This window comes from Xenopus tropicalis, chromosome 9, assembly GCF_000004195.4.
Source record: "Xenopus tropicalis strain Nigerian chromosome 9, UCB_Xtro_10.0, whole genome shotgun sequence".
NCBI classification, from domain to species: Eukaryota; Metazoa; Chordata; class Amphibia; order Anura; family Pipidae; genus Xenopus; species Xenopus tropicalis.
Genome location: NC_030685.2, coordinates 15,972,500 through 15,997,767, shown reverse-complemented (window position 1 = coordinate 15,997,767; position 25,268 = coordinate 15,972,500). Strand labels below are relative to the sequence as shown.

The window sequence follows — 25,268 nt, the reverse complement described above, 5'->3', positions numbered from 1 at the left end:
GGGTCCGTGGCCAGGATTGGCTGTAGATGCTGATTATAACTTTTCTGTCGCAGCAATAAGATGACTCCATCTCCGAAGGGCAACCAGGCCAATGGGACGCACATACTGAGGGACTCTGAAGCGAGCCAGCAGGCAACAGAAGGTAGTGAGCTGTAACCAATCATATATAACTATACTGTGAGGCCAATGCAAAAGGGGGATATTTAAAGTCTGTTGGTCCTTAAAGATTCTCATGAAACGCCTCACTTCTCTCATGCAGGGAACGGGTGTGAGCGTATGGCAGAATTCTCGCCCTCTCCTCTCGACTCGCCGATGAACAGCATGGATACCACTCTGGACACCACGGGAGACATAACGGTGGAGGACGTGAGGGATATACTGGGGTGAGCCTTGTGGGGGCCGCTCCGAAATGATGGCTGCCATAGTAGTATGAGCATTGCAGTTCCACGGGGTGGGCAGGATCCATTGCAGGGTGTGTTGTCTGTGTCTCAGGCTTACAGAGAAGGAAGAGTTTGTTTTAAGGCGGTGCTTATCAGTGCAATTGCAAAAGGAAGAGAAGGCAGATGAAGAACCAGTTGGGATTAAAGTACTTTTCAATTGTACTGTTCGGTTGAATATACAGTATAGTCGACACAGGCCCCATTCATTGATCTCTAGTCCCCCATTTTAAGCACCTTGCATGGCCTGTAGGGGGTGTGGGGTGGAGCTTGTACATCTTGAGGGCATTAAGCTGAGGGCGGGATTTTAATTATAATGTCCTCATAACGGCTTCTTTCTATAGATCAACAGAGGAAGCTGAAAAGAACATGAAGAATTCCGCAGACGACCCCCTGCCCTCTGAGATACTGATTAAATAAGGTAAATGGGTGGGGCTTTGCTTAAGCAGATACAAAATGGCTGAACGCAGACCAGATTGCAAAGGGACTTTATCTGTACCAGATGGCAAACAAACTACAATAATATTCAGGGCTTCTGCTGCATAAGATCAGTGTACAGGACTTCATTTTGGGGTTTCACTGGTCTTTATAAATATTTTATTTATTTTCTTTTAACCCCAACATACACTGCAAAAATGAGTCTGGATGTAAGTGTGCGCCACTTTCTCCCGTTTGCAGGGACTATAGCCTTTCAGAAGCCCCTCCTGTTCCTACTACTGGTTCTTGATGCTGATTTTGGACCATTTCTGGAAGAAGTGATGTTCTTGGTTGAATCCACCTGTAGAGGGAAATGGATTGTTCCAAGGAGGCCGCAACCGCAGACCAGTTGGCTTTTCTACTAAATCTAACGAAGTTTCCATCTGCAGCCCCACCCGTTCCTCTTGCTATAACCACTGGAGCACCGATGGGCCTTCCCACGGGCTCTTCTGTCCCTTCACGTCATGACCTGGACGGTTCTGCTACCAAGAACGACTTTCGGAAACCCCAAGTCTGTCGGTTGAGGGCACCAAAGGCTCACTGATATGCAAAGGGCTCATGGGATTATTTTTTTTTGTATATTTTATAGAACACTTGTAGGACAGATTCTCTTCTCTGCAGCAGAACCCTTTGGTGCTAGAACCCTAGAACTCTGGCAGAGACTCATTCCTTCTGACCAAACCCCCGTTGGGTTTGCACTTAAGATGTTGTACAGAATTCCCGGAGGACTCGCTCGTGGGCGGAGCAAGCCGGCCGGCCATGAATATAAAGACACATGTTGCACGAATAATTCTTTGAGTGCCTTTGGGGTGGGGCAAAGTTAAGGGAACAGCACAATTATTCACAGGCAGATACTGCCCCTCCCAGAATGCTTCAGTCATTTGGTTTTTAATGTTTTTTTTCCCCACAATGGTGGTTGGTTTCCCCCACCTCGTTTCCAAGACTGGTGAAGAAAAACAAAAATGGAGCTCTGATTTACAATAGGACACGGTTAAACTGCAGTGATTGGCTGTGGCCATGATACAGCCTAGGCCCCTCCCTCGAGGAGCCATTCCTGAGTATTCGGAATGTTTGTATCTTGCACGTCTGTTTTCTTTTTTTTATATCCTTTTGTTACCACTGGGGCCAGAAAGTGTATTGCACCACTATAAAACCGTTTCCTACAGAGCTCCGCCCCCAAGATGGAGGAGTTCTTATTCCGGCTGTGTCGTTGGGGGTGGGGTTGAATGCAAACGCTGCCAGTTATTGTCTTGCCCGCTCTGCTGCAAACGAAAGGCTGAATATTAGGCTAGCTGACTCCTGTCTATGCCCATCGGGGCCACAGACTGCTTTCTAACACAAACTGTGATTGGCCGATTCCTGCTGCACTCTAGGGGGCTCACTCTGAACATTTATAGCGACTATGGCGTGTTTAGAGATATTTTTGTATGTTTCTAAGGCTATTTTGGTACTTCCCCCCCCCCCCCCCCCTTCTCCCCATGTAACTCTGTTCCAGGGGGGCGGGGCCAGAAGCAGAGGGTGGGGCTCGCTAACAGTACGGTTTGTCTCTGACAAGTTTATCTTTGAAGAATTATCCAGTTTACATGGATTTTATTTTTCTGTTTAGAAGTTTTTCATTTTTTTTTTTTTTTTTTTTTTTTGTTAGGGGGTTTTGTTAGGTAAAGAAAAAATCACTGTTTTATTAAAAAAAAAAAAGTAAAGAATAAAGTATTTACTTGTCCGTCACTTTATTGCGCTGTCTTGTCAAACTCATTGCTGTTTTGTAACTGGCCTGCGGGGGGCGCCAAAATCCATCAGCTCCTCAAGCATTCTGGGAGAAATAGACCTTCCCTCTCGGGTTGTTTCCAGTTGCCATGTTACACACACCCTTGGGTGGGTCGGCCTTAATTTGTGAGAAACATTAATTAAAGCAGTCGCCCTGCTATAATGTCGTAGATTGTATTCTGTAAAACTCACTCAACTCTCGAAATTATCTGCCAATGAAAATCTGGCTTACTAACTGTATGGCGGCCATATTGCCGTTACCTTGGATATAGAGCTTGTGATAAAGGCAAGTTAAAGGGGATGTAAACCCTGCTGCGCGGCTCAGTCAAACTTTAGTTCTTGCTGAACTACAAATCCCAGAATAATGTAACATATAATGAAGGTAGAGGCATGCTGGGAGCTGTAGTCCAGCAACATCAGGGTTGTATTCTTAAAGCAATATTACACAATAAAACTTGTATCCAGCCAGCGACTTTAAATGCAAATAATCCTCCAATGAGAATCCCAGCTGATCTGTGTAAGTCTGGCACGGGGAGTGGGCACTGTCCTAATGTTGGATCTCAAAGGTTAGGGGGATGCCCCATGTTACTGCTGGATGTCGACCCACAACGACCCCTAACCGGCCCCTCCTCAACCCGAACTGTCCCATGCCCCCCGGCTATGATGTCATGGAGGGGAGGGGCACCTATAAATACATACCATTGAAGCAGGGCTTATTTAAGTTGTGGATGGGGAGGGAGGCAGAAGGCCTGGTTGCGCTTTTGATGGGCAGATGTTGGCCCCAACCTGCCCGCACATCACTATTATCCAAGGACCCACCCCCGCTTTTCCTTTAAGAAGTCAGGGTTGGACTGGGCTGGTGGAACCGGAGAAGAAACCCGCTTGCCCCACCAACAAAGTCCTGCGTCCTGTCCCAGCCAGGAGCCGTGTGGGTGCTTCCCACTCTACTATTGATCATGGCCATAAAGAGGCAGGTGTGAGTATGGGGGAGTGGGTGCAATTAGCACTGATCCCTGGGGAGAAGCTCATGACTAGAATGGGGGTCCCCTGAGGTGGCCATCCCCCCGGCACCCCCAGTCCCACACTGGATGAAATTCAAGGTGATTACAAAGGTTGTAGCTAATAGTCTGAGGCTTATTACTGATTGATTAACCTTGACCAGCCACGTTCTGCGCCTAATGGACCCACCACTGTGTGTATTCACAGGCTATCAACAAATATCCACTCCGACTGCGGCGCCCACTTGGCTATTGCTGGGTGCAGATAAAGCCTTTGATGACATAAAATGGCTTTGATGGAGTTCAGTTTGGGAGAGCCAATGGGTGGGTCTCTTGTGTCCTGCTTCCCGGCATGGGTAAAGGTCCCACCAATTAAATGTTGCTTTGATACATTATTTTTCTATGGACCAATTAACTTTCAAGGCTTGCTAAAGACTCTCAAAAAAGGGGATGCGGCTCCCAAGTGGCCGCCCACTCTGTCTGGCAGTCCGAATGTGCTTTATCAGCCTTATCCCTGTTCCTTCAATTGCAGATTTTGCTTTTCAAGCCACAATAGTGGGCTCGTTGGATCCCTCACCATAAGCTCTCTGATAACTCCACCAAGTATGTGGCCGTACTAATGCCCTATAGAGCATAGATGGAGGCCCTGAGCTTGCCTTATCGGATCGGAGACCTGCCATATTTTCCAGAAAATGTCCACTCAGGGCAACCCCAGTCTCTCTGTTGCTCTTCAAATGGATAAATATGCTTGAATCCATGAATCCGCCCCATATGGTGAGAGGATACCCATGGATATAGATGTTTGGCATGGCTGGATAGATCCCACCTCCTCACCTGAATTGTCCTTCTATGTTAGAAACAAACACCAAAACTATATATCCTGAAAGCTGTTTCATGCCGGGAGAATACTCACCTTGCTCTGGTGGAAGTACCAGGCACCCCCAAAAACCCAAGAATGGATAAAGGCTATGGATGAGACAGCTGCGCTAGAGGAAACTATCCTGGACAAGAAAGGCAAAATGCTAACCTTTATACAAATTTGGAACCATTGGACAGACTGCCTCAGCACCCCAATTCCCTTCCCCCCAGGAGACACCCCCCCACCCAGTCCCCAGCACTAACAGGAGTACCCATGGCCTAGACCCAAACAAGTACTAGCCTACAGGAGCTGGGAAGAAGCGGCATCTCTGGTCCAAGTGCCTCAAGCTGAGAAGCCTTCCTCCTGGCTGCCCAGAGCCAACAGATATACTAAACCCCTACCCACCAGGCAGGCCCCAACACAACAGCTAGTGAGGACCTCACCCTGTGAATCAGAGTTCAGTTAATGTTTTTTTAGGCACCTAATGGGTGGCCATGGGTCCCAGGCAGGCACCTATAATAATCTGACACCGGAGAGGGAGAATCTGCTCATTCAAAAATAAAGAACTCCAGAGAAGATCTATGTGAAGTGCAAATTTATTAAAATAGTATAAAGCTCATACAGTAAATATCTGTCCCCTCCCACAGCCGAAACTGGACCCGCCTCCCACTCCCCTTAATACAATGCTATCCAACCAGAGGATCCCCCACACCTGCCCTGAGCATGGGAGGTATTTAGCCGGGCACCCACAGTAGGATAAGGTGTGACCCTGATAGATTGGAGGCCAATTCCATTGCTAACCACGAGGCATAGGCTGTATTTAGTGTGCTCTCAGGGCAGCAGGGTCATTAATGGACCCCGACTGCCACAGTCATGACTGTAAATAAGAACCTGCTGCTTTGTGAGGTCGCTCTCATCTTTATTGAGTTGGTCCAGCCCAAGGCCCAGTAGCCATCTTCAGTACTAGGGGCAGAATGATGGGGGCTAAAGGCTGGGCAGCACCCAGGAAGAGGCAAAAAAACAATCCAAACTATAAATCACTGAATCTCATGTGATGTTGGTGCGAGTGGTGATAGCCCTATCGCTGTTCTACAGTGCATAAGCGGTAAAAGCAAATGCAACCCACCCTCGGTTTTAAACCTCTCTCTGCCACCCTAGGGGGCGCCACTGTGCCACACCTCCTCCTTTTCATACAGGCGAGTATTTAAGATCATTGTAGAGAAATATATATGTGTATGAATAAAACAGTATATTGATGACATATTTATGGTTCTTTTGAGCTGCTCCATTGCCTGAGGGGGGATCATTCTATAGAGACAAGTGTTTCTTCATGGCCTGATGGAGCGAGAGGTCCTCTGTGATTCACGTCCACTAAAGAACACCTACCTACCTACCTAGAGTGAAGGGCCAGTGGCGACCTAGTGCTTTTTGGTGGCAGACACCATACAATCAGGGTTATAGAAATGGCTATAGAAAGGGGCCACTTTACACTCTGTATTACAAACCTGCAGCCCTAGAGCCGAGATGTGCAGCCGCCTCCCTCCAGATCACATTGAAATACAACTCCCAGCACCTTCGGCTGTTGGGGTATACAGGGAGTTGTAGCTTAATGTCATCTGGAGAGCCTACCCTCGTATAACTACCAACCAGGGGGAACGTAGAGTGCCCCCCAATGGTGTAATAGTGCTTTACAGACCAAACCACGTTATATTATGAAACCACACACACAGTAGCAGTGAGTGCCAGTGCCGTTTGGAGAGTCGGACTTGACGGTATATAAAATATTTTCCCCACTAAGGTGCAGACGCCTTCAGAATGAGTCTCTGATGGGAGGTGCCATATAAACTCCCGCGGGGGGGAAGAATCACTTGGCAGAGCTCCATACAGCGAGGGCAGACACTCATCTCCATCAGGCGCTAGGACAACTTGCTATAAAGTCTCGTGTATGGCGGGACGGATCTAGGATGGCGGTTTGCGGAAAGCTCCCCAGGCGTGGAAGCAGCGCGTGAAGGCGTGAGGCTCGTTTCCCTTCCGGACCAGACGCAGTTTGCGAGGGTGCTCGGCGTCTTTGGCTCTCATGTGCTGGATATAAACCTGGGGAGAAGGCAGAGTTGTTACAGTGCGGTCAAATGATGTGCCCAGTGGGACCCGACCCCTTTATTCTCCCATTCCGACCTCTGTCTATCTGCACCTTAATGAACAAGGTCATAGCTTACTGGGCGCTCACAACATTCTATAAGAATTTGTGTTTATATGCAGGAGTGGGAGCTGCCATAATGCTTAGGCCTCAAGTAAGATATTCTGCACCACCTTCAATAAAACTGCACCCCCTGGTGGTAAAAAAATAGTAGGCGCTGCTCCATGAATGAAAGGAAAATAGGTCAGAACTAATGAACAGAACATGGAGGTTTCTATGTATGAATAAAATCCCTCTCACGTAACTGTATAGTAAAGGGAAGATCAAGCAAAACTATAATTAAGTTTAAATGTGGGACATAAAACTTGTAGATTATAAGCTCTTTTGGGCAGGGCTCTCTTCCCCTCTTGTATTGGTTATTGATTGCTTTATATGTTACTCCTTGTAGATTGTAAGCTCTTTTGGGCAGGGCTCTCTTCCCCTCTTGTATTGGTTATTGATTGCTTTATATGTTACTCCTTGTAGATTGTAAGCTCTTTTGGGCAGGGCTCTCTTCCCCTCTTGTATCGGTTATTGATTGCTTTATATGTTACTCTGTATGTCCAATGTATGTAACCCACTTATTGTACAGCGCTGCGGGATATGTTGGCGCTTTATAAATAAATGTTATTAATAATAATGAAACTGTCCCAGCTCTGATTGGTCAGCAGCAGTGCTGCTATTAAAAGCCACTTCCTACATGATAAAGAACGGTATTGGGGAGGTGCGCCACCTGCAGGACACTTGCAGAATTTCGTATTGAAACAAAAAATGACCGTTTTCTAGGGAGATGCCATTAAAATGAATGCACTAAAAAAATCTAATGGCAACACATAAACACCCGGGGCCACGAGGGCACTTACCTGGCAGGCCTTTAAACTCAGCTTGATCTCCACCTGACTGGTCTGTGTTCCCACCCACATGTAAACCTGGAAAGGGAAAGCAATGGAGTTAGAACAAGAAAGCGGCCATTGTGCAAACCCCATTGGTTTGCTTGACGGCAAAGGAAAGATTTGCCAATTTCATTTTACCTCCTTGCCGTTGTCCAGCAGCATAATGTCATCGTCTGCGAGGTCGTCCTGACAGAAGTCTGAGCACTTCTCCGACACTGAGAAATAGCCCTTCTCATTGGAACACCTGGGGGGGGGCAAGAGGGAAGGGTTAATGGCAGAGCCCACCATGTCAGATACACAGTCCTTCTATGAGGCTGATGGCTGGAACCAGGCGAGGAGGCAACAGGGAATCTACTCTGTGGTTCTGATGGAACCCCAGGCTCCTGTGTTTGCTACAGATCTAGCAACCAATCAGAAGTTAGCATTTATTTGGTAGCTGTCTGAAAGCAAATACCTGGTTGTTACAGGTTACAAGATCTGTGCCTCCTATTATATTACCCCATAAGGGTTTCTGGAACACAAATTGCCACCTACCGGAAGAGACGGGCGTGCTTCATGTAATCGGCATCCTCATCGTAGGCTTTCTGACCCCCAATGCCCACCCAGAAAAAGTTCTCAGGTTCTTCCCCTTCGTTTATCACCTAAAAAAAAAAATGATAAAAAAAAAAAAAAATCAGAAAATTAAGATATCTGTGAGAATCCAGTGCTGGGTCAGAAGGTCCATAGAAGACGGAGTACAAAAATGGTTTGTCCCGTGGACAGGGAGCCATGTTACACTGGGCTGCCTCTGATTGAAACTAATTGGCCAATAACAGACCCTCAGCTCTGGCCGAGAGCACAAACGTGTGCTGCCTCCTAGTGGTGGAAGATGTACATTGCATCTACGGAATAATACTCAGGGTACAGGAGTATTTTCCAGAATCCTCGGCCTTTGGGTCAGTCCCCACCTGTTTGCTGTAGGTGTCATCGAACATGTGATTCATGATGTCTTCCGAGAGCTTGGCTTCGTCCGGATCTGCGGCTCTGCCGACCCATGTGTACACTATGCCCTGGTTGTCGATGCTTTCAAAGGGGACCTGGGAACAGTGATGGGTTTTATGCATTAAAGCAAAGCAGAAGCGGAATGAAACCATATGGGGAGGAATAGTACATATTGTAGATTTTCAGACTCACTTTGAGGATGAAACAGAACTCTGAGTTCAGCAGGCTGCAGTCTGTATTAATCTGGATGCACCTAGAGAGAAGGGAGAGCGGGATGAGCGAGGTATGACACGGTGGCCCCCGGCAAATACAGGACACGGTGGCCCCCGGCAAATACAGGACACGGTGGCCCCCGGCAAATACAGGACACGGTGGCCCCCGGCAAATACAGGACACGGTGGCCCCCGGCAAATACAGGACACGGTGGCCCCAGCAATATCTTCCCATCCATTTTTCTACCTGGTGCAGAGGGCACTCCCATTGGTGCGCACGTGGTACAGGCTTGGCTGAAGCCCAACGTCCTTCGATTTCCTCTTCCCCTTGTGAATTATAAACTTCCTCTTAAAATGGGAGAGGAACTTTGCATTTTCCTGCTGCTGGGTCATCCTGACCACCTATAGAAAGGAAAAGCTGGTCAGTTTGTGTGGAAATACATGGCACGGTGGCCCCAGCAATACGCGGCACGGTGGCCCCAGCAATACGCGGCACGGTGGCCCCAGCAATACGCGGCACGGTGGCCCCACAATCACAGGGAAGAGAGAGCCGGAGCTCTGAAGCCAATGGCACGCACCTCCAGCTTTCCTGGGAACAAGCTCTCAAACTTCTTCTGAAGGCTGAACGTGAAAGTCAACCAGCCCATATTGGAGGCCTCTCTGCCCTGCCAGAAATACACCACGCACTGGAAGTCTTCTTCTGGCTGCTTGTCTTCCTCGTCCTCCTCGTCTTCATCCTCTTCTCCGTCTCCGTGGATTTTCCTCTTCTTGCTCTTCTGCTCCTCCTCTTCATCCTGCTCTATTGGAATCCAGTACCTGCAAGGGCCTGAGTGTCAGTAACTATACACAAGGCTTCATTTGTGCTACATTGGATCAAAAGGAGGTGACTGGTGTTATCCTATCACATTCTTCCTTTAATAGGACTTCATCAAAAACTTAATCATACCTGGCCTTCACATTGGGCCCACCCTTGCTGTAGCTCTAGGCACCACTAGGGGGAACTACTGGGCTACAGAGAAAAAGCTCACAGCCACACATCCACAATGAGAAAACTAAACACCTGAGCCAGGTCTGAACTGAGACTCAAAATAGACCCTGGCATTTCCAGTACCCAGAGGCCCAAACAGCCCCCACAGGCCCAATAAATAGTGACTGTCACCTGAATGGCACCTTACAGCAGCCCCTCTGGCATTTGCCTGAATCCACAGATTGCCAGTCTAGCCCTGAGTCTGCACATATACTTGGTTAGCTGTGCTAGTAACACAAGCCGCTCATCCTGCCCACCCTTTGAAGAACGTTACCTGCACAGGAACACGTAGCAGTCCTGGGTGTTAAAGTGCCCAAACTCTTCCTCGGGTAGGCGGGCAAATTTCTTTCCTTCCAGTACGAAACCTTCCATTCCATCCAGATCTTCATTCCACTCTTCGGTCAGCTGCTCTGCCTGTAAGATTCCTGGGGTCAGCACTAGCCTACTAGTTGTATAACCAAGCCTGTTAGGGACCCCAAGACAATTCTCACCTCGGATATTGGCATCGGCGGCTGACGAGGGAGGAAGAGTGCAGTTAGGTCAGCTTTCATCTGGTCCTTTTCTGCGTCTTTCTTGACCTTGCCCGTCAGGCCACCACCCTGTACCACGCTCTCAGCGTTCCTTGTGTAGTCAACCTTTAGAACGTCATCCCAGTTCCTGAACTTGGACTTAAACACCTGGTTGGAAAAAAAAAGTTACTTCAGAATATCTGCCGAGGAGTTCAGGATGCAAAGAATAATACCAGGCAGCACCGGGCACATTACCTGGCACTCCGTCCCCTCAAGGTTCCGGATCACCATGGCATGTTTGGGTCTGTGGAGCATACTGCATAGCTCTTGTCCCAGCTTCAGAGCCGCCGCCCGGACCAGCCGGGAAGATTTCCTACCGATCCAGATGAAGATATCAGAATGGCAGTCCAAGATGTAGACGCTCTTTGTGTCCAACAGGGTGTGGAGCTGCAGTGCAGTAAAGAGATTCACAGGGTTACCTGGGGGAGCCAAATTACACTCGGCCTAATTTAACTCAGGAAGGGTTAAAGCTCTCACCAGCCTCATCTCTGGCATTAGTTCAATCTTGGGCCTCTTCTTGTGCTCCACGGAAATCTTGTAGTTAATCTGAGGCAACTCCAGGTAGCCCAGGCCGAGCCCAACCTAGGGGAAAGCAGTAGTTTAGGTGCCAGACAGGGGGGCACAGAATACATTGCCAAAAGAAAGACTACAGATCTGGTCAATAGTATGGACTGCAGTCAGTACCACACTCATCATAGAGGCTGTGCCCACAACCTGGCATACGGTACCTTGTAGAGTTTGGGACGCGGCGGTTGGAAGTCATCCGGAACACAGGGTTTGAGCTCCTCAGGCTGCCCGCCCAGCAGCTCCCAGAATTCGGCCGTCTCCATTTCATGGGTGAGGAGTATGATCTCTGCCTTCCCCTTTCGCTCATTCTTATTGATCTTCTCAGCAAACAGCCTGAAGGAGAGAGAAAGGGAACAATTGGTGATCCTGTGGCTCTCCAGGAGGTTGTGGGGTGCTACCCAAGTCCCCAAGCTTGTGTGAGCGCTGTAAGTGCAGCGACCCAGGCCTGAGTTCCCTTCCCCGGGCCCCCCCTTACCTGGCTTTGGTAGTGTTACTGAGAGTGGCCTGAGTCCCCTTCCCCGGGCCCCCCCTTACCTGGCTTTGGTAGTGTTACTGAGAGTGGCCTGAGATCCCTTCCCCGGGCCCCCCCTTACCTGGCTTTGGTAGTGTTACTGAGAGTGGCCTGAGTCCCCTTCCCCGGGCCCCCCCTTACCTGGCTTTGGTAGTGTTACTGAGAGTGGCCTGAGATCCCTTCCCCAGGCCCCCCCTTACCTGGCTTTGGTAGTGTTACTGAGAGTGGCCTGAGATCCCTTCCCCGGGCCCCCCCTTACCTGGCTTTGGTAGTGTTACTGAGAGTGGCCTGAGTTCCCTTCCCCGGGCCCCCCCTTACCTGGCTTTGGTAGTGTTACTGAGAGTGGCCTGAGATCCCTTCCCCGGGCCCCCCCTTACCTGGCTTTGGTAGTGTTACTGAGAGTGGCCTGAGATCCCTTCCCCGGGCCCCCCCTTACCTGGCTTTGGTAGTGTTACTGAGAGTGGCCTGAGATCCCTTCCCCAGGCCCCCCCTTACCTGGCTTTGGTAGTGTTACTGAGAGTGGCCTGAGTCCCCTTCCCCAGGCCCCCCCTTACCTGGCTTTGGTAGTGTTACTGAGAGTGGCCTGAGTCCCCTTCCCCGGGCCCCCCCTTACCTGGCTTTGGTAGTGTTACTGAGAGTGGCCTGAGATCCCGTCCCCGGGCCCCCCCTTACCTGGCTTTGGTAGTGTTACTGAGAGTGGCCTGAGATCCCTTCCCCGGGCCCCCCCTTACCTGGCTTTGGTAGTGTTACTGAGAGTGGCCTGAGATCCCTTCCCCGGGCCCCCCCTTACCTGGCTTTGGTAGTGTTACTGAGAGTGGCCTGAGATCCCTTCCCCGGGCCCCCCCTTACCTGGCTTTGGTAGTGTTACTGAGAGTGGCCTGAGATCCCTTCCCCAGGCCCCCCCTTACCTGGCTTTGGTAGTGTTACTGAGAGTGGCCTGAGTTCCCTTCCCCGGGCCCCCCCTTACCTGGCTTTGGTAGTGTTACTGAGAGTGGCCTGAGATCCCTTCCCCGGGCCCCCCCTTACCTGGCTTTGGTAGTGTTACTGAGAGTGGCCTGAGATCCTCTCCATACATAGATGTCCATGCCATGGTCCAACAGGAACACAAACCTGGGAGAGAAGGGCAGAGTCAAGCCACGCTCGCTGCTAAAAATGTATAACCGGCTCTGGGTTCTAATGGGGCTGAGAGTACAAACCGGGGATCCAGGGAGGAGGATTTCAGAGGCATCGGCTCCAGGCGGATATTCTTCTTGCCGTAGATTCTGTAAAGCCTGAGGGAAGAGAGGGCCAAAGTGATACCTGAAGGGCTGCCTATATTGGGGTGGGGCCTGCTCCCCTCTTCACTCCCCTTTCTTGTTACAATTTGTAACCTCAATGTTTTAGTCCTTCCTCCCCTGCCAGGATTTCAAATGATGCAAAAAGAGAAGAACTATTTTGCAGCTGCATTTCAACATATACAATGGTATTTGTTTATACTTTTTGAAGGAACAGATCAGTGATAGGGGTGTCTGTACTGTGTGGGGCTCTTTAACAAATTTTGGTTCGGAAGCCGGAGTTCCCCTTTAATCTCTCCACTCCAAATGCAGCATATTAACAGGAGCCGGGTCCTTACCTGGTGATGTACTGAGTATCCTCTACTGTATAGAAGCCACTGGCTGTGCCTCCTTCTATATAACTGATATCATTGTAAAACACCTAAAGGGGGAGGGAAACAAACAGAGGCTGATGCACAGCCGCCACAGAGAGCGATCGCTCTGTCAACCATAGTGTGTCACTGCAACACAAACCACTCTGCACGTCTCCTCCTGCCTCCTCCACTCCAACGCCACCAAAATCCACTGAAACATATTGGCAAGAGTGGTGTGCACCAAACGCGTTGTGCCTCGCTCACCTGACTGAACTCCTCGCTCTCATCTCCCATCTCCTCCCGAATTGTACGACCTTCGGCGCCCAGATAGTTGCGCAGGTTGACGGCGTGAATGGCAGAACAGGCTTTCTTGTCCAGCGTGGCCTCTTGGCCTATCCAGTAGTAGATCTCCCAATGAAGAGCGCCGTTGCTGTCCAGGTACGTCTGGTTTGTAGAAAAATACAACATACTGATGGTCAGAGTTAATCCAGAGTGGGATACAAAATAGGCCCTGGCATTTCGAGTACACAGAGGCCCAAACAGCCCCCCCATAGGCCCAATAAATAGTGACTCCCTATGGCATCTTACAGCAGCCCCTCTGGCATTTGCCCAAACCCACAGATTGCCAGTCCAGGCCTGCCCTGCAATTTTAGGCAATTCTGATCGAGATTCGGTGCTACCTATAAGGAACTGGTATTATTCGTATTGCAGCGTTCTTTACCTTTAACACAATGTAGCAGTCTGCCTCGTAGAATCTCCCATGGAAGGTCTCGTCCACCTGAGTGGGTATAAAGTTCTCGATCTGCCAGACGGTCACGCCCGGAATCTGCCCAACGTCCTCAGTGAAGAATTCAGAATAGTCCAAGTGGGGCTTCTCCAGCCCCTGATCCCAGCGCCTGGCCTTCAGGTCCGTATACTTCATGTCGCCGTTCTCCTGAAGAGAGAAAAAGGAGACCAGTCATGAGAGGAACATGGCGCCCCCTGCTGGATTAATCACTTGATGAGGTAGCCATGTTTGGCTTTCTGGTTCCAACCCACCTGTATCTTCTTGTTCTTCTCTTCTGCCACATCCGACATTCCCTTCAGCACTTGCTTGGCCTGGTCATCTTGCGAGGTGTCCTTTCTCCTGCGTAGGCGCATCTTCCTGGCTGAGGGGTCCTTTGTAGCACTGCCTGGTGGGAGAGGAGATTAGGAAACGGTTAAGGCAGAAGTGCAGAGTATCTAGCTGCCGACCAGTAGAACTTAAGAGCAGAGGATGGTTGGCAAAGAGGTCCATTAACTCACCCAGGAAAGTCTATGCTAGACCCACAGGGTATCACTGGGGAAATGGCCCATTACCAATAATAATAACAGACCCAGTGCCCTAAGAAACTACTGCAGTGCATAACAAACTGGGCAAGCCAGGGATACAGCTCCTCTTACCCCCAGCAGCAGCGGCGGCAGCGACAGTTGCAGGGGAGGCCCCAGCGAGGCGGAGTTGGTTCTGCAGGGAGAAGTCTATATTGTAGAATTCAGATGTGCGGTCAGCTGGTTTCGGCGGCATCACCAAGCTGGGGTTTTCTCGGACATCCAGAACCTGCAAAGCAACAAAGAAGCTGCATGGAAGGGAATGAAAGACGCTCCACCGATTTGTTCTATAGCATCCTGCCTTTTGGGGCTGTTCCACGCCACCCATTTTTATCTTGAGAAATGATAACCCAAACCAAGTGCAATGGCACTGTATGACCAAAATGAGTCCTCCCAGATTAATAGATAGGCTTCCTGTCTATGGTCTGTGCGCATAATGTACAATAAGTGCCAAGCAGCTGGCACCACCTAGTGGCTGCAGAAAGGTATCTCCCTCTAAAGGTGGGAACAAACCTCCAAATCAGTCAAGAAGTGGACGGCCTCGGGCAGCGTGACCAGACGGTTCTTATTTAGGACCAACTTCCGCAGTTTGCTGCACCTGTGATAGAGAGAAATGAGCAGTGAGGCAGGGGAACATGGGTTTTTTTTTTTTTTTTTTTTTTTTTTAGGAGTTGACCTAAGTGGATAACCCTGGTTACCTGCACAGGCTCTCCGGGATGAGTTCCAGGTTATTGTTGGCAGCCATAAACTCCTCCAAGTTGGACAGCTTGCCAATCCCTGAAGGGATACCGTCAAAATCCATCTTGTTGGAGTTCAGATACAGCTTCTTCAGCTTGGCCAGCTTGCAGATAGCCGACTAGCAAGGGAAAGGAACAGAGAGAGGAATTAGGCACCTGAAACAAGAGCAGGTCCCACCAATGCCACCATGTGCGGCTGGGACCATAACCCCAAGATCTACTGGGTATGAAATGCCGAGAACCAGTAGCAGCTCTGTGGGCACAGGGACTTGAAGGGATCTGCTGCAGGATCTGTTGTAGGAAACAGGATGTAGATGCAGTAGAGCAAGCTAGTTCCACCGGCCCAAGGGAGTGAGGGGATATCTAGGCCAAGAAACTGACAGGGTAGGGTATGAAAGGCATTTTATTCCCATAGATTAGCCACAATAGTGCAAGCTACAACGCTATATATTTATTCTTCAGAAAGCATTACCATACCTGAGTAAACAGCCCTAGAAGCTCCCTCTGCTTGTTTAAGACAGCAGCTGCCATTTTAGTTTGGTCTGACTTCCCTGCCTGATCATTTTCCTGAAACAGCTCTAAACGAAGATTACACAGCAGAGAAGACAGGGGGAGAGATAGAGAGATAGGAGGAACCACTCCCGGGTTGCTAAGGTAAACCCTAGCAACCATATAACTGCTTAAATTCCAAACTGCAGAGCTGCTGAACTAAAAGTGAAATAACCAAAAAACCACGAATAATAAATAAATATTACTCTTTCCATCATACTAAAAGTTATCTCAAAAGGTGAACAACCCATTCTCAGCCAGGGGACTTACAGGGAGTGAGGTGAGCTGGTTCCGAGCCAGGTTGAGGGTCTCTAGCTGGGCCCACTGGTCGATGCACAGGGATATCTCAGAGATCTGGTTGCTGCTGAGGTTCAGGCGCTTTAGGCTAGCGAGCGTGTAAAGGCACTCGGGGATCCGCGTCATCTCATTCATGGACAGGTCCACGTCTAGGAGGCATAATAGACAGGAATGAGCAGGAAATAGACTTGCACACTGTCGATTGGTCCTTGGGATTCAACATGCTGCTTCTATTGGAGTCCGTGGGTGATTAAGTACCCTTGGTGGGCTCTACTGCTGGCCAATATCCATATGGGGCACTGCAGCTTTCAAATATATAAACATGGGGGTTCTCTTTTGGCCTAAGGTGCTATGAACACAGATCCATTTCATATTCCTCAGATCCAAATGATACAGGAACCTGAGAATCCCTGCTCACCTGATAGACAGGTCAGGACTTCCAGCGAGGTAGGCATATTGCTCTGGGTGCGTTGGGTATTCCTCAGGTGAAGGGTCTGCAAGGCGGTCATTGCAGGGAGTTGCCTGTTGAAAGGGCAGGGTGGATTTATTGTCACACGACTAAATGCCAGTGCGCTAACCTCATAAGGAAGGGGGGGGGGGTTGTTTATGCTGACCTGAGCTGGGCATGCAAGAGCGGGTTGTTATTCAGGATGAGGGTCTGTAGGTGCACCAGTCGGCGCATCTGAGGGGGCAAACTGTCCAGCTTGTTATCACTCAGATCCAAGTAGATCAGGTCAGTCAGGTTTATGAACAGCTGGTTGGGGATGTTGTCAATGCTAAGAAAACACAAAAAAAAAAGTCTTTAAGAAAGAATTCTGCAATGCAATAATAATAGGGACTAAAATAAATAAAGGCAGGCTCCCCCTGCTGGCTACAAGTGCAACATGCACCCTCAGCGGGATAAAGAGCCTATGCTGCACCCACTGTTTACCAGTAGCTTTATTTCTCACCTGTTGTGGCTGAGGTTCAGCACCAGCATGTTCTTGGCGTTCTCTAGCTCCCGCGGGCACTCCGTCAGCTGATTGTAACTGAGGTCCTACAAACAGATAATGACGGGATACAGTGGTCTGTAAATGTGGGCCCTGTGGGCCCCATCTCCACCCCTTCCAGTGAGGTGGGCACAGGTTTTAAAGTCTTTAGAAGTTTGAGCCACATTTGGCAGGTTGTGTGAAGGGTGGGTCAGGGTTATTAGGGGAAACAGCATTAACCCTAAGCGCACCAGGAAGTGGTCAGTCCATTTCTTTTTTCAAAATGGCCAATATTGCACCTCTGATGTTAAGGGTAAGTTGGCAGCGCCAGCACAGGCGTCTGTGCCGCCATATTTGCCATGTATGCAGGTATGAATTGCCTGGCACTTTGTTAATCATTATAGGGGGCAATTGAGATTCTGGGTGTTCAGCAGTCAAGACACCACGGAGCATATTTATCATAGTGTGTAAGCTTACATCACCGGTGATGTTGCCCATAGCAACCAATTTTAACAGTCACTTACGAGTTAGGTAACAAAAGCAAAGATCTGACTGGTTGCTATAGGCATCACCATAGATGTTGGCTTACACACTATGCCCCAAAGTCTGCCCCAAGAAATCCCACCCCGCTCTATATGGTATCACCCTCTACTAGTCCTAATATGGAACAAACTGACAATTGCTCTATAAAACTTGATATATAAATATAGTGCCATTGCTGTGAGCGCTAGCTTTTGGGTCCAGGCCTAAAATGACATATTAAAATGTGAAAGGGGAGATGAGAGAAATCTTAAGCCTTACCAGCACGGAGAGGTCATCCAACTGGAAGATATCGTCGGGAATCCCTGAATTCTTAAGGCTGTTGGCACGTGCCACGATGGCCTGAGAGAGGGGAAAGAGGAGATCAGTCAGGGGGAATAAAGGCCAAGCTGCTCTGCTGACCAGGGGCACCCATACATACGCTCTAACTACAAAAAAAAGGGGTGACTAACAGCTTCCTGAGCTTCATTTATACCAACAATTCCAAAACCATAGGGAGGCCCAAAGCTGAAGGGGGGGGGGGGGGGGGGGGGGTGTCAGAACAAAGGCCAATCCAAAATGAGAATCAGGGGAAACTCTTATTTGCTGATCTAAAAAGGTAGATATTGCTGGGTGCCCAGTCTGGTTTGAACTAGGGGTGGCAGAGTTCTGAATCCTCCACCAAATATATGGCCAAATACTGAACTAAAGCCAAGGCCGTGGTTGGCCTGAAGTGATGAGGTGGCACCCTGTGCAATATAATATTCATCTGTGCAAAGTGCCTGGCACTGGGAAGCAGATAGAAGCAGATGGCGCCATTTTGGTTGCCACCCCATGTTGCCAGTCAGACCAAAGCCCAGAACATAATAAGACTCACGTTATAAACAGCAAATGATGCTGAGACACTTCCCCTTTAACCACATCCTAAGAGCAGTGTTATCTTTGCACATGGGAGTGGAGGGCTTTGCTATTGTCCCATTAAACACACAAGAAGAACTGGTTCTGTGACTTCCTGCGACCTCCCAGCAAAGGGGCGGCCATGCCCGGCCTAAACTGCTGTCATTCAGTCGGGAGGGACACACAGACACAAAGGACAATATTGGGTTTTCCAGTTGAGGGCAGCATCCAGCAGGCAGCAACCAGCAGGCAGCATTGCGACTCCTGAATGTAGCAGAGGGGTTGGGACATTGCCCCAGGTACTCACCCGCAGGCACGGGAGGGACGACAGCTCTCCATGTAAGGTGGTCAGGCTGTTGTGGCTGACAGACAGGTGCTCCTGGGTGGGGGGGGGGGGGGAAGAGAGACAGAGGAATGAACAAAAAGGAACCCAGATGCATCACACTGAGAGCAGCTGCTTGTTCCCCAAATAAACAGATAATTACCCTCAACCTTGTGCATAGGGGGCTATAATAACTGAATCACAGAGAGGCACCCAGTGCTAAGGGTTCACTCAGGAACATCTACACTGGGTGCCCCCTGCCCAAAAAGTGGGTACTAGGTATCCAGTGAAGCATTGGTCAAAGGCAAAGAAAGTGAGTGCAGAACTGACTCCATTTAGGCATTAGTTGCCCCCTAAGAACATGGCTTTCTGCTCATGGATCACTATGTACTATTGTGGGCCATTGGGGTCTCACAGGCTGGGGGGCTGCTAATCTAAATAGTGAGAGTATGACAAGTGGATAGCCCCATGTAGCACCACCTTATGGCGGAACCACCCCCCTGCATGCACTCTGCTGAGGAGCTCTCCATCGAATCAGATTCTGGAAAGATATGAACATTATCGAACTAATACAACGTGGTCACATGGAAACACGAAAAGTCCATTCAGAAAACACATGCTGGGGCATTAGAGCGGGCAGCGAGGGTAAATACTGGGTGGGGAGGATTACAGGAGAGGCTTCGCTTTTCCCGTACAGAGACGGTTGCATAACGATATTGCAACACTGCGTTTCAAGCGCAGCAGCTTCTGTTAATTGTAACGGAGCTAAACTCCCAGTAACTGACCACAAGCCCAGGATGCTGGGAGTTGTACATGTGGGTATATAAGTATAGCAGCAAAGTCCTATACAGGTCCTTTTCAAAAAATTAGCATATTGTGATAAAGTTCATTATTTTCTGTAATGTACTGAGAAACATTAGACTTTCATATATTTTAGATTCATTACACACAACTGAAGTAGTTCAAGCCTTTTCTTGTTTTAATATTGATGATTGTGGCATACAGCTCATGAAAACCCAAAATTCCTATCTCAAAAAATTAGCATATTTCATCCGCCCAATAAAAGAAAAGTGTTTTTAATACAAAAAAAGTCAACCTTCAAATAATTATGTTCAGTTATGCACTCAATACTTGGTCGGGAATCCTTTTGCAGAAATGACTGCTTCAATGTGGCGTGGCATGGAGGCAATCAGCCTGTGGCACTGCTCAGGTGTTATGGAGGCCCAGGATGCTTCAATAGCGGCCTTAAGCTCATCCAGAGTGTTGGGTCTTGTGTCTCTCAACTTTCTCTTCACAATATCCCACAGATTCTCTATGGGGTTCAGGTCAGGAGAGTTGGCAGGCCAATTGAGCACAGTAATACCATGGTCAGTAAACCATTTACCAGTGGTTTTGGCACTGTGAGCAGGTGCCAGGTCATGCTGAAAAATGAAATCTTCATCTCCATAAAGCTTTTCAGCAGATGGAAGCATGAAGTGCTCCAAAATCTCCTGATAGCTAGCTGCATTGACCCTGCCCTTGATAAAACACAGTGGACCAACACCAGCAGCTGACATGGCACCCCAGACCATCACTGACTGTGGGTACTTGACACTGGACTTCAGGCATTTTGGCATTTCCCTCTCCCCAGTCTTCCTCCAGACTCTGGCACCTTGATTTCTGAATGACATACTTTGGACCACTGAGCAACAGTCCAGTGCTGCTTCTCTGTAGCCCAGGTCAGGCGCTTCTGCCGCTGTTTCTGGTTCAAAAGTGGCTTGACCTGGGGAATGCAGCACCTGTAGCCCATTTCCTGCACGCGCCTGTACACGGTGGCTCTGGATGTTTCTACTCCAGACTCAGTCCACTGCTTCCGCAGGTCCCCCAAGGTCAGGAATCGGTCCTTCTCCACAATCTTCCTCAGGGCCCAGTCACCTCTTCTTGTTGTGCAGCGTTTTCTGCCACACTTTTTCCTTCCCACAGACTTCCCACTGAGGTGCCTTGATACAGCACTCTGGGAACAGCCTATTTGTTCAGAAATTTCTTTCTGTGTCTTACCCTCTTGCTTGAGGGTGTCAATGATGGCCTTCTGGACAGCAGTCAGGTCGGCAGTCTTACCCATGATTGCGGTTTTGAGTAATGAACCAGGCTGGGAGTTTTTAAGAGCCTCAGGAATCTTTTGCAGGTTTTTAGAGTTAATTTGTTGATTCAGATGATTAGGTGAATAGCTCGTTTAGAGAACCTTTTCATGATATGCTAATTTTTTGAGATAGGAATTTTGGGTTTTCATGAGCTGTATGCCACAATCATCAATATTAAAACAAGAAAAGGCTTGAACTACTTCAGTTGTGTGTAATGAATCTAAAATATATGAAAGTCTAATGTTTATCAGTACATTACAGAAAATAATGAACTTTATCACAATATGCTAATTTTTTGAAAAGGACCTGTATACGGTTATTATACTTGGTCTCCTAAAATGTACTTTTTTTTTCTCAACACCAAATAATGCACAGGATGCCCTGCCGCCCCAAGCTGGCGCTGTCAGGTGACTGCACTGGGCTCTGCAGCGATAGGGCAGCATGATCTGCGTAAGGCCAGCACAGGGGGCGGGGCCTGCACAAACGTGTCTGACCAATACAGCCTGTAGGAGAGGGCTGGGGAGGACGAGTGGGAAGGATCCTGGCCCGTAGGCCGCCCAGAAAGTAAAGAGTTGGTGATGCAAGGCCAACCTTCTGCCCTCTAGTGGCAGCCGGGGTGCTGGGAGTTGCAACCGATTCCAGAATGAGCCTTACCAGCTTATGTAGGGAAGAGAGCTCCTCGGGCAGGTAGCACAGGCCGGTCCTGTTGAGCTTCAGCCATCGCAGACTGCTCATAGACTTTACGTGCTCAGGGAAATAGCCGCCCTGGTGAGGGAGAGAAGGGCACACACTGATTAGAATTAGCAAAGATTCTCATACTGACCCAAAGAGCGTGCAATCTAATGAGCATCAGGGACCGGCATATGTTTTATAACGACGTCATTTTGATGACAATTGCAGAGGGGCACATGGAAACCCAAAGCACGGGGACTGATATTTGGATCCTGACCCTCATACTGGGGGGCCCCTCGGCGCTTCTCTGACATAATACAATACACACAGAATAACCCGACAAGACCGAAGTGGAAACAAAACCTCTGAAACACAATTACGTTGCAATAGGATCCTATAGTGCGTCTCTATCGCCATGGTTACAGTGTGAGTGCACTTACAGCACTGCAGTGCCTAATAGAATCACGGTGCATACGGGCTGCCCGGGTCGCTAGTACCAGCACCTACCAAGCAATAGCTGCCTGGAAATAACATCAGCGGGCACCCCAAAAACAATCCTTGTAGCATTACCCCCCCCCCAATTCCAGGGTGCACTTTGGTACCGTGCTGTAAAGCTCCTCTGCGTTTACCTGCCCATTGAGCAAAATAAAAAAAACCTAGAAACTGGCAACCCTAACCCACCTAACCCTGCCCCAAGGGCCCCAATAAGCTATATACCTGCCCCACCCACCACTGATGTCACAAATGGGGGCGGGGGGTATCTGAGATACAAAATGTGGAGTCGGCCCAAGCCAGAAGCAGCAGTTCCTTTAGGCAGGGCACCAAGGTACTCAGGCCTGGAACACTGGATACATTGTTAAAGTCGCAATGGAAAATGTGCGGAGAGAGGGATGACTCAAAGGAGGAGCGGCGGTGCCACACACACACAAGCTTCCCAGCCCTGTAATCAGCATCACGGCTAATTTTAGCCCTAGAGTCCATAGCCCTTTACAGCCAAAATAGAAAATGAGAATATTAAAGGGGAACTCCACCCAAAATGTTTTTTTTTTTTTCATAATAAAAGAAGATATCATTCTAAATATATATGTTCTTTGGGTCCGATTCTTGAAACAAAGTAGCCGTTCAGTTCTCCTCCCCAAAGTCAGCCGGCTTCCGCTACATTGTTTCAGGAGTGAGAAGCAGCAGTGCTGAGAATATAAGCAGCCACTGTGTGTTACTGTAGCAGCCACTGATCCCCGTGTTATTGCACTAGCGCCTGAAGCACTTTTAAAGAGGTTGTTCACCTTTGAATTAACCTTTAGTATGATATAGAGGGTGTATGCGGAGAGAAATTGCAATTGGTCTTTTTTTTCCCCATTATTTGCGTTTTTTTTAATTATTTAGTTTTTTGTTCAGCGGTGATTGTGGGTAAGAAACATGGCAATTGCATCCAAGAAGTCGAGTAGGCACTGAAGAACTGCATTCCTTCAATAGTCAGAAGCAGCAGTGCAGAGAATAGCAAAGAACAGACACTGCTATATTGTATATTGGGACATTGCTTGGAATGATGTTGTTTTCACTGGGCAATATTTTGATTTACTTCCCCTTTAAAGCGCTATAAAATCCTCTTTCTTTATACCCCCACCCAGGAATGTTCTTGTATTGTGGATCCTGCATCTTTCACAAGAACCACAGGACCGGAGAGATTTTATTTTGGGCCGGGACCCGGTGCCCACACTTGCCTTGGCTCAGTGTACATAGAAGATACACCATTTTTATGAATTTGGGTGCCTACAGCCTGTGACTGTTGGGGTGACTATAATGTTGTTATTAGAGAGGCGGGGCCACAAGTTGGATGGAGGAGGAGCTGCCCTGCATAGTACAGGAGGCTAATTATATCCAGTACAACAGAGGGGTGGGGTATGTACCAAACAGGTGTCATCCTTACAGCAGTGTGGCCTGGCGCTTTAATTAGTTGCCTGATTAGAGAAAACTGCTGATTGGTTACTATGTGTCACTGTCCCTGGGTAAAGTTACACCAGTCTTGCAAGTCTGCCCCCCCCCCACAATACCAACCCAGGGCCCATCTCCTACTCAGTGACTGGTGAATATATTCTGCCCCCCCCCAATACCAACACAGGGCCCATCTCCTACTCAGGGACTGGTGAATATATTCTGCCCCCCCCAATACCAACACAGGGCCCATCTCCTACTCAGGGACTGGTGAATATATTCTGCCCCCCCCAATACCAACACAGGGCCCATCTCCTACTCAGGGACTGGTGAATATATTCTGCCCCCCCCCCAATACCAACACAGGGCCCATCTCCTACTCAGGGACTGGTGAATATATTCTGCCCCGCCCCAATACCAACACAGGGCCCATCTCCTACTCAGGGACTGGTGAATATATTCTGCCCCCCCCAATACCAACACAGGGCCCATCTCCTACTCAGGGACTGGTGAATATATTCTGCCCCCCCCCCCCAATACCAACACAGGGCCCATCTCCTACTCAGGGACTGGTGAATATATTCTGCCCCCCCCCAATACCAACACAGGGCCCATCTCCTACTCAGGGACTGGTGAATATATTCTGCCCCCCCCCCCCAATACCAACACAGGGCCCATCTCCTACTCAGGGACTGGTGAATATATTCTGCCCCCCCCAATACCAGCACAGGGCCCATCTCCTACTCAGGGACTGGTGAATATATTCTGCCCCCCCCAATACCAACACAGGGCCCATCTCCTACTCAGGGACTGGTGAATATATTCTGCCCCCCCCCCAATACCAACACAGGGCCCATCTCCTACTCAGGGACTGGTGAATATATTCTGCCCCCCCCAATACCAACACAGGGCCCATCTCCTACTCAGGGACTGGTGAATATATTCTGCCCCCCCCCCCCCAATACCAACACAGGGCCCATCTCCTACTCCCCCCCCCCCCCCCCAATCCCAACACAACTCTTGGGCCAGGTTCCTGGGTGCCAATGATTGAATATATCATGCTTTGGGCAATGTAACCCAATTCTAGTTCGCCTGGGTGACACACACTGGTACCCCTATGAGAAACTCAGCTGGGAAACACATAGCAGTCTCTGACTGGCCTATAGAGCTCAGGAGATAAGGTTCTACTGACTCTGTACTAGTTGAACTATAAGCCCTACTCCTCCGAGAGTCAGCCACTGAGAGACTTAGTGAGTTGTAGTTCAGCTACAGGCAGCATTCCAACTCAATGGGCACTTTCCACCTCTTACTACTTGCCCCTCTAGGCCCCCAAACATGGTATAGCCCACAGCCCCACCCCCACCTTATTGCCTCACCACCTCCCTTCTGTCCCAGGGACGATTTACCCCTGTGGCTTTCTTGTCCCTTACCTTGAAGTCATTCCCACTCAGGTCTACCCCTCTGATGAAGGGCAGTACCCCGGTAGCCGCCATGATCCACTGCCCGGCTGCTCTCTCTCGGATTAGGGCACTGGCTATAGATAGCAGCAGGAAGCGGCCAGGACACGCCCCCTCCGGACAGACAAACTTGAGGCACCACGCCCGCTCAGCTTTCAGTCACTGCTCATTGACAACCAACCCCGGCGCGGAATGGACTCTCCGGCCACGCCCATTCCACCCTTTCATCGCCAGCGGCAGGTACTGACAAGCCGTCAGGAACACAGGCCTCTGATTGGTTGGAAGTGTGAGCAAGTGACAGGTCCGGCAGCACTGGGGAAACTATAGGGGGGCCCGGACAGCGGGGTACGCTC

The 25,268-nt window shown here is 49.3% G+C and overlaps 2 protein-coding genes across 3 annotated transcripts in view; one reads left to right on the top strand and one right to left on the bottom strand.

Annotated features, from left to right (window-relative positions):
• The window catches only part of llgl1 (LLGL1, scribble cell polarity complex component), a 33,102-nt gene extending 30,458 nt beyond the window's left edge, over positions 1-2,644 (top strand). For both annotated transcript variants that reach the window (XM_004918068.4, XM_002935846.5), the window contains exons 20-23: positions 54-142; positions 260-383; positions 782-858; positions 1,116-2,644. In XM_004918068.4, coding sequence (XP_004918125.2) covers positions 54-142; positions 260-383; positions 782-857 — 289 coding nt within the window. In that variant the 3' untranslated portion in view covers position 858; positions 1,116-2,644. The remainder of the gene's footprint in view (positions 1-53; positions 143-259; positions 384-781; positions 859-1,115) is intronic.
• Positions 2,645-5,102: 2,458 nt separating this feature from the next.
• Positions 5,103-25,005, bottom strand: flii (FLII actin remodeling protein). The gene is given in 30 exon segments (NM_001015848.1): positions 5,103-6,629; positions 7,575-7,640; positions 7,743-7,848; positions 8,139-8,245; positions 8,552-8,680; positions 8,778-8,838; positions 9,045-9,199; positions 9,376-9,613; positions 10,099-10,238; positions 10,316-10,501; positions 10,589-10,780; positions 10,871-10,975; positions 11,122-11,293; positions 12,498-12,581; positions 12,668-12,742; positions 13,084-13,166; positions 13,363-13,542; positions 13,820-14,032; positions 14,137-14,270; positions 14,521-14,674; positions 14,959-15,043; positions 15,144-15,301; positions 16,002-16,177; positions 16,447-16,550; positions 16,643-16,804; positions 16,979-17,064; positions 17,798-17,878; positions 18,720-18,791; positions 21,509-21,619; positions 24,889-25,005. Coding segments are annotated over 30 exon segments (3,813 nt in total). The 5' UTR covers positions 24,952-25,005; the 3' UTR covers positions 5,103-6,494.
• Between the last annotated feature and the right edge of the window lie 263 nt (positions 25,006-25,268).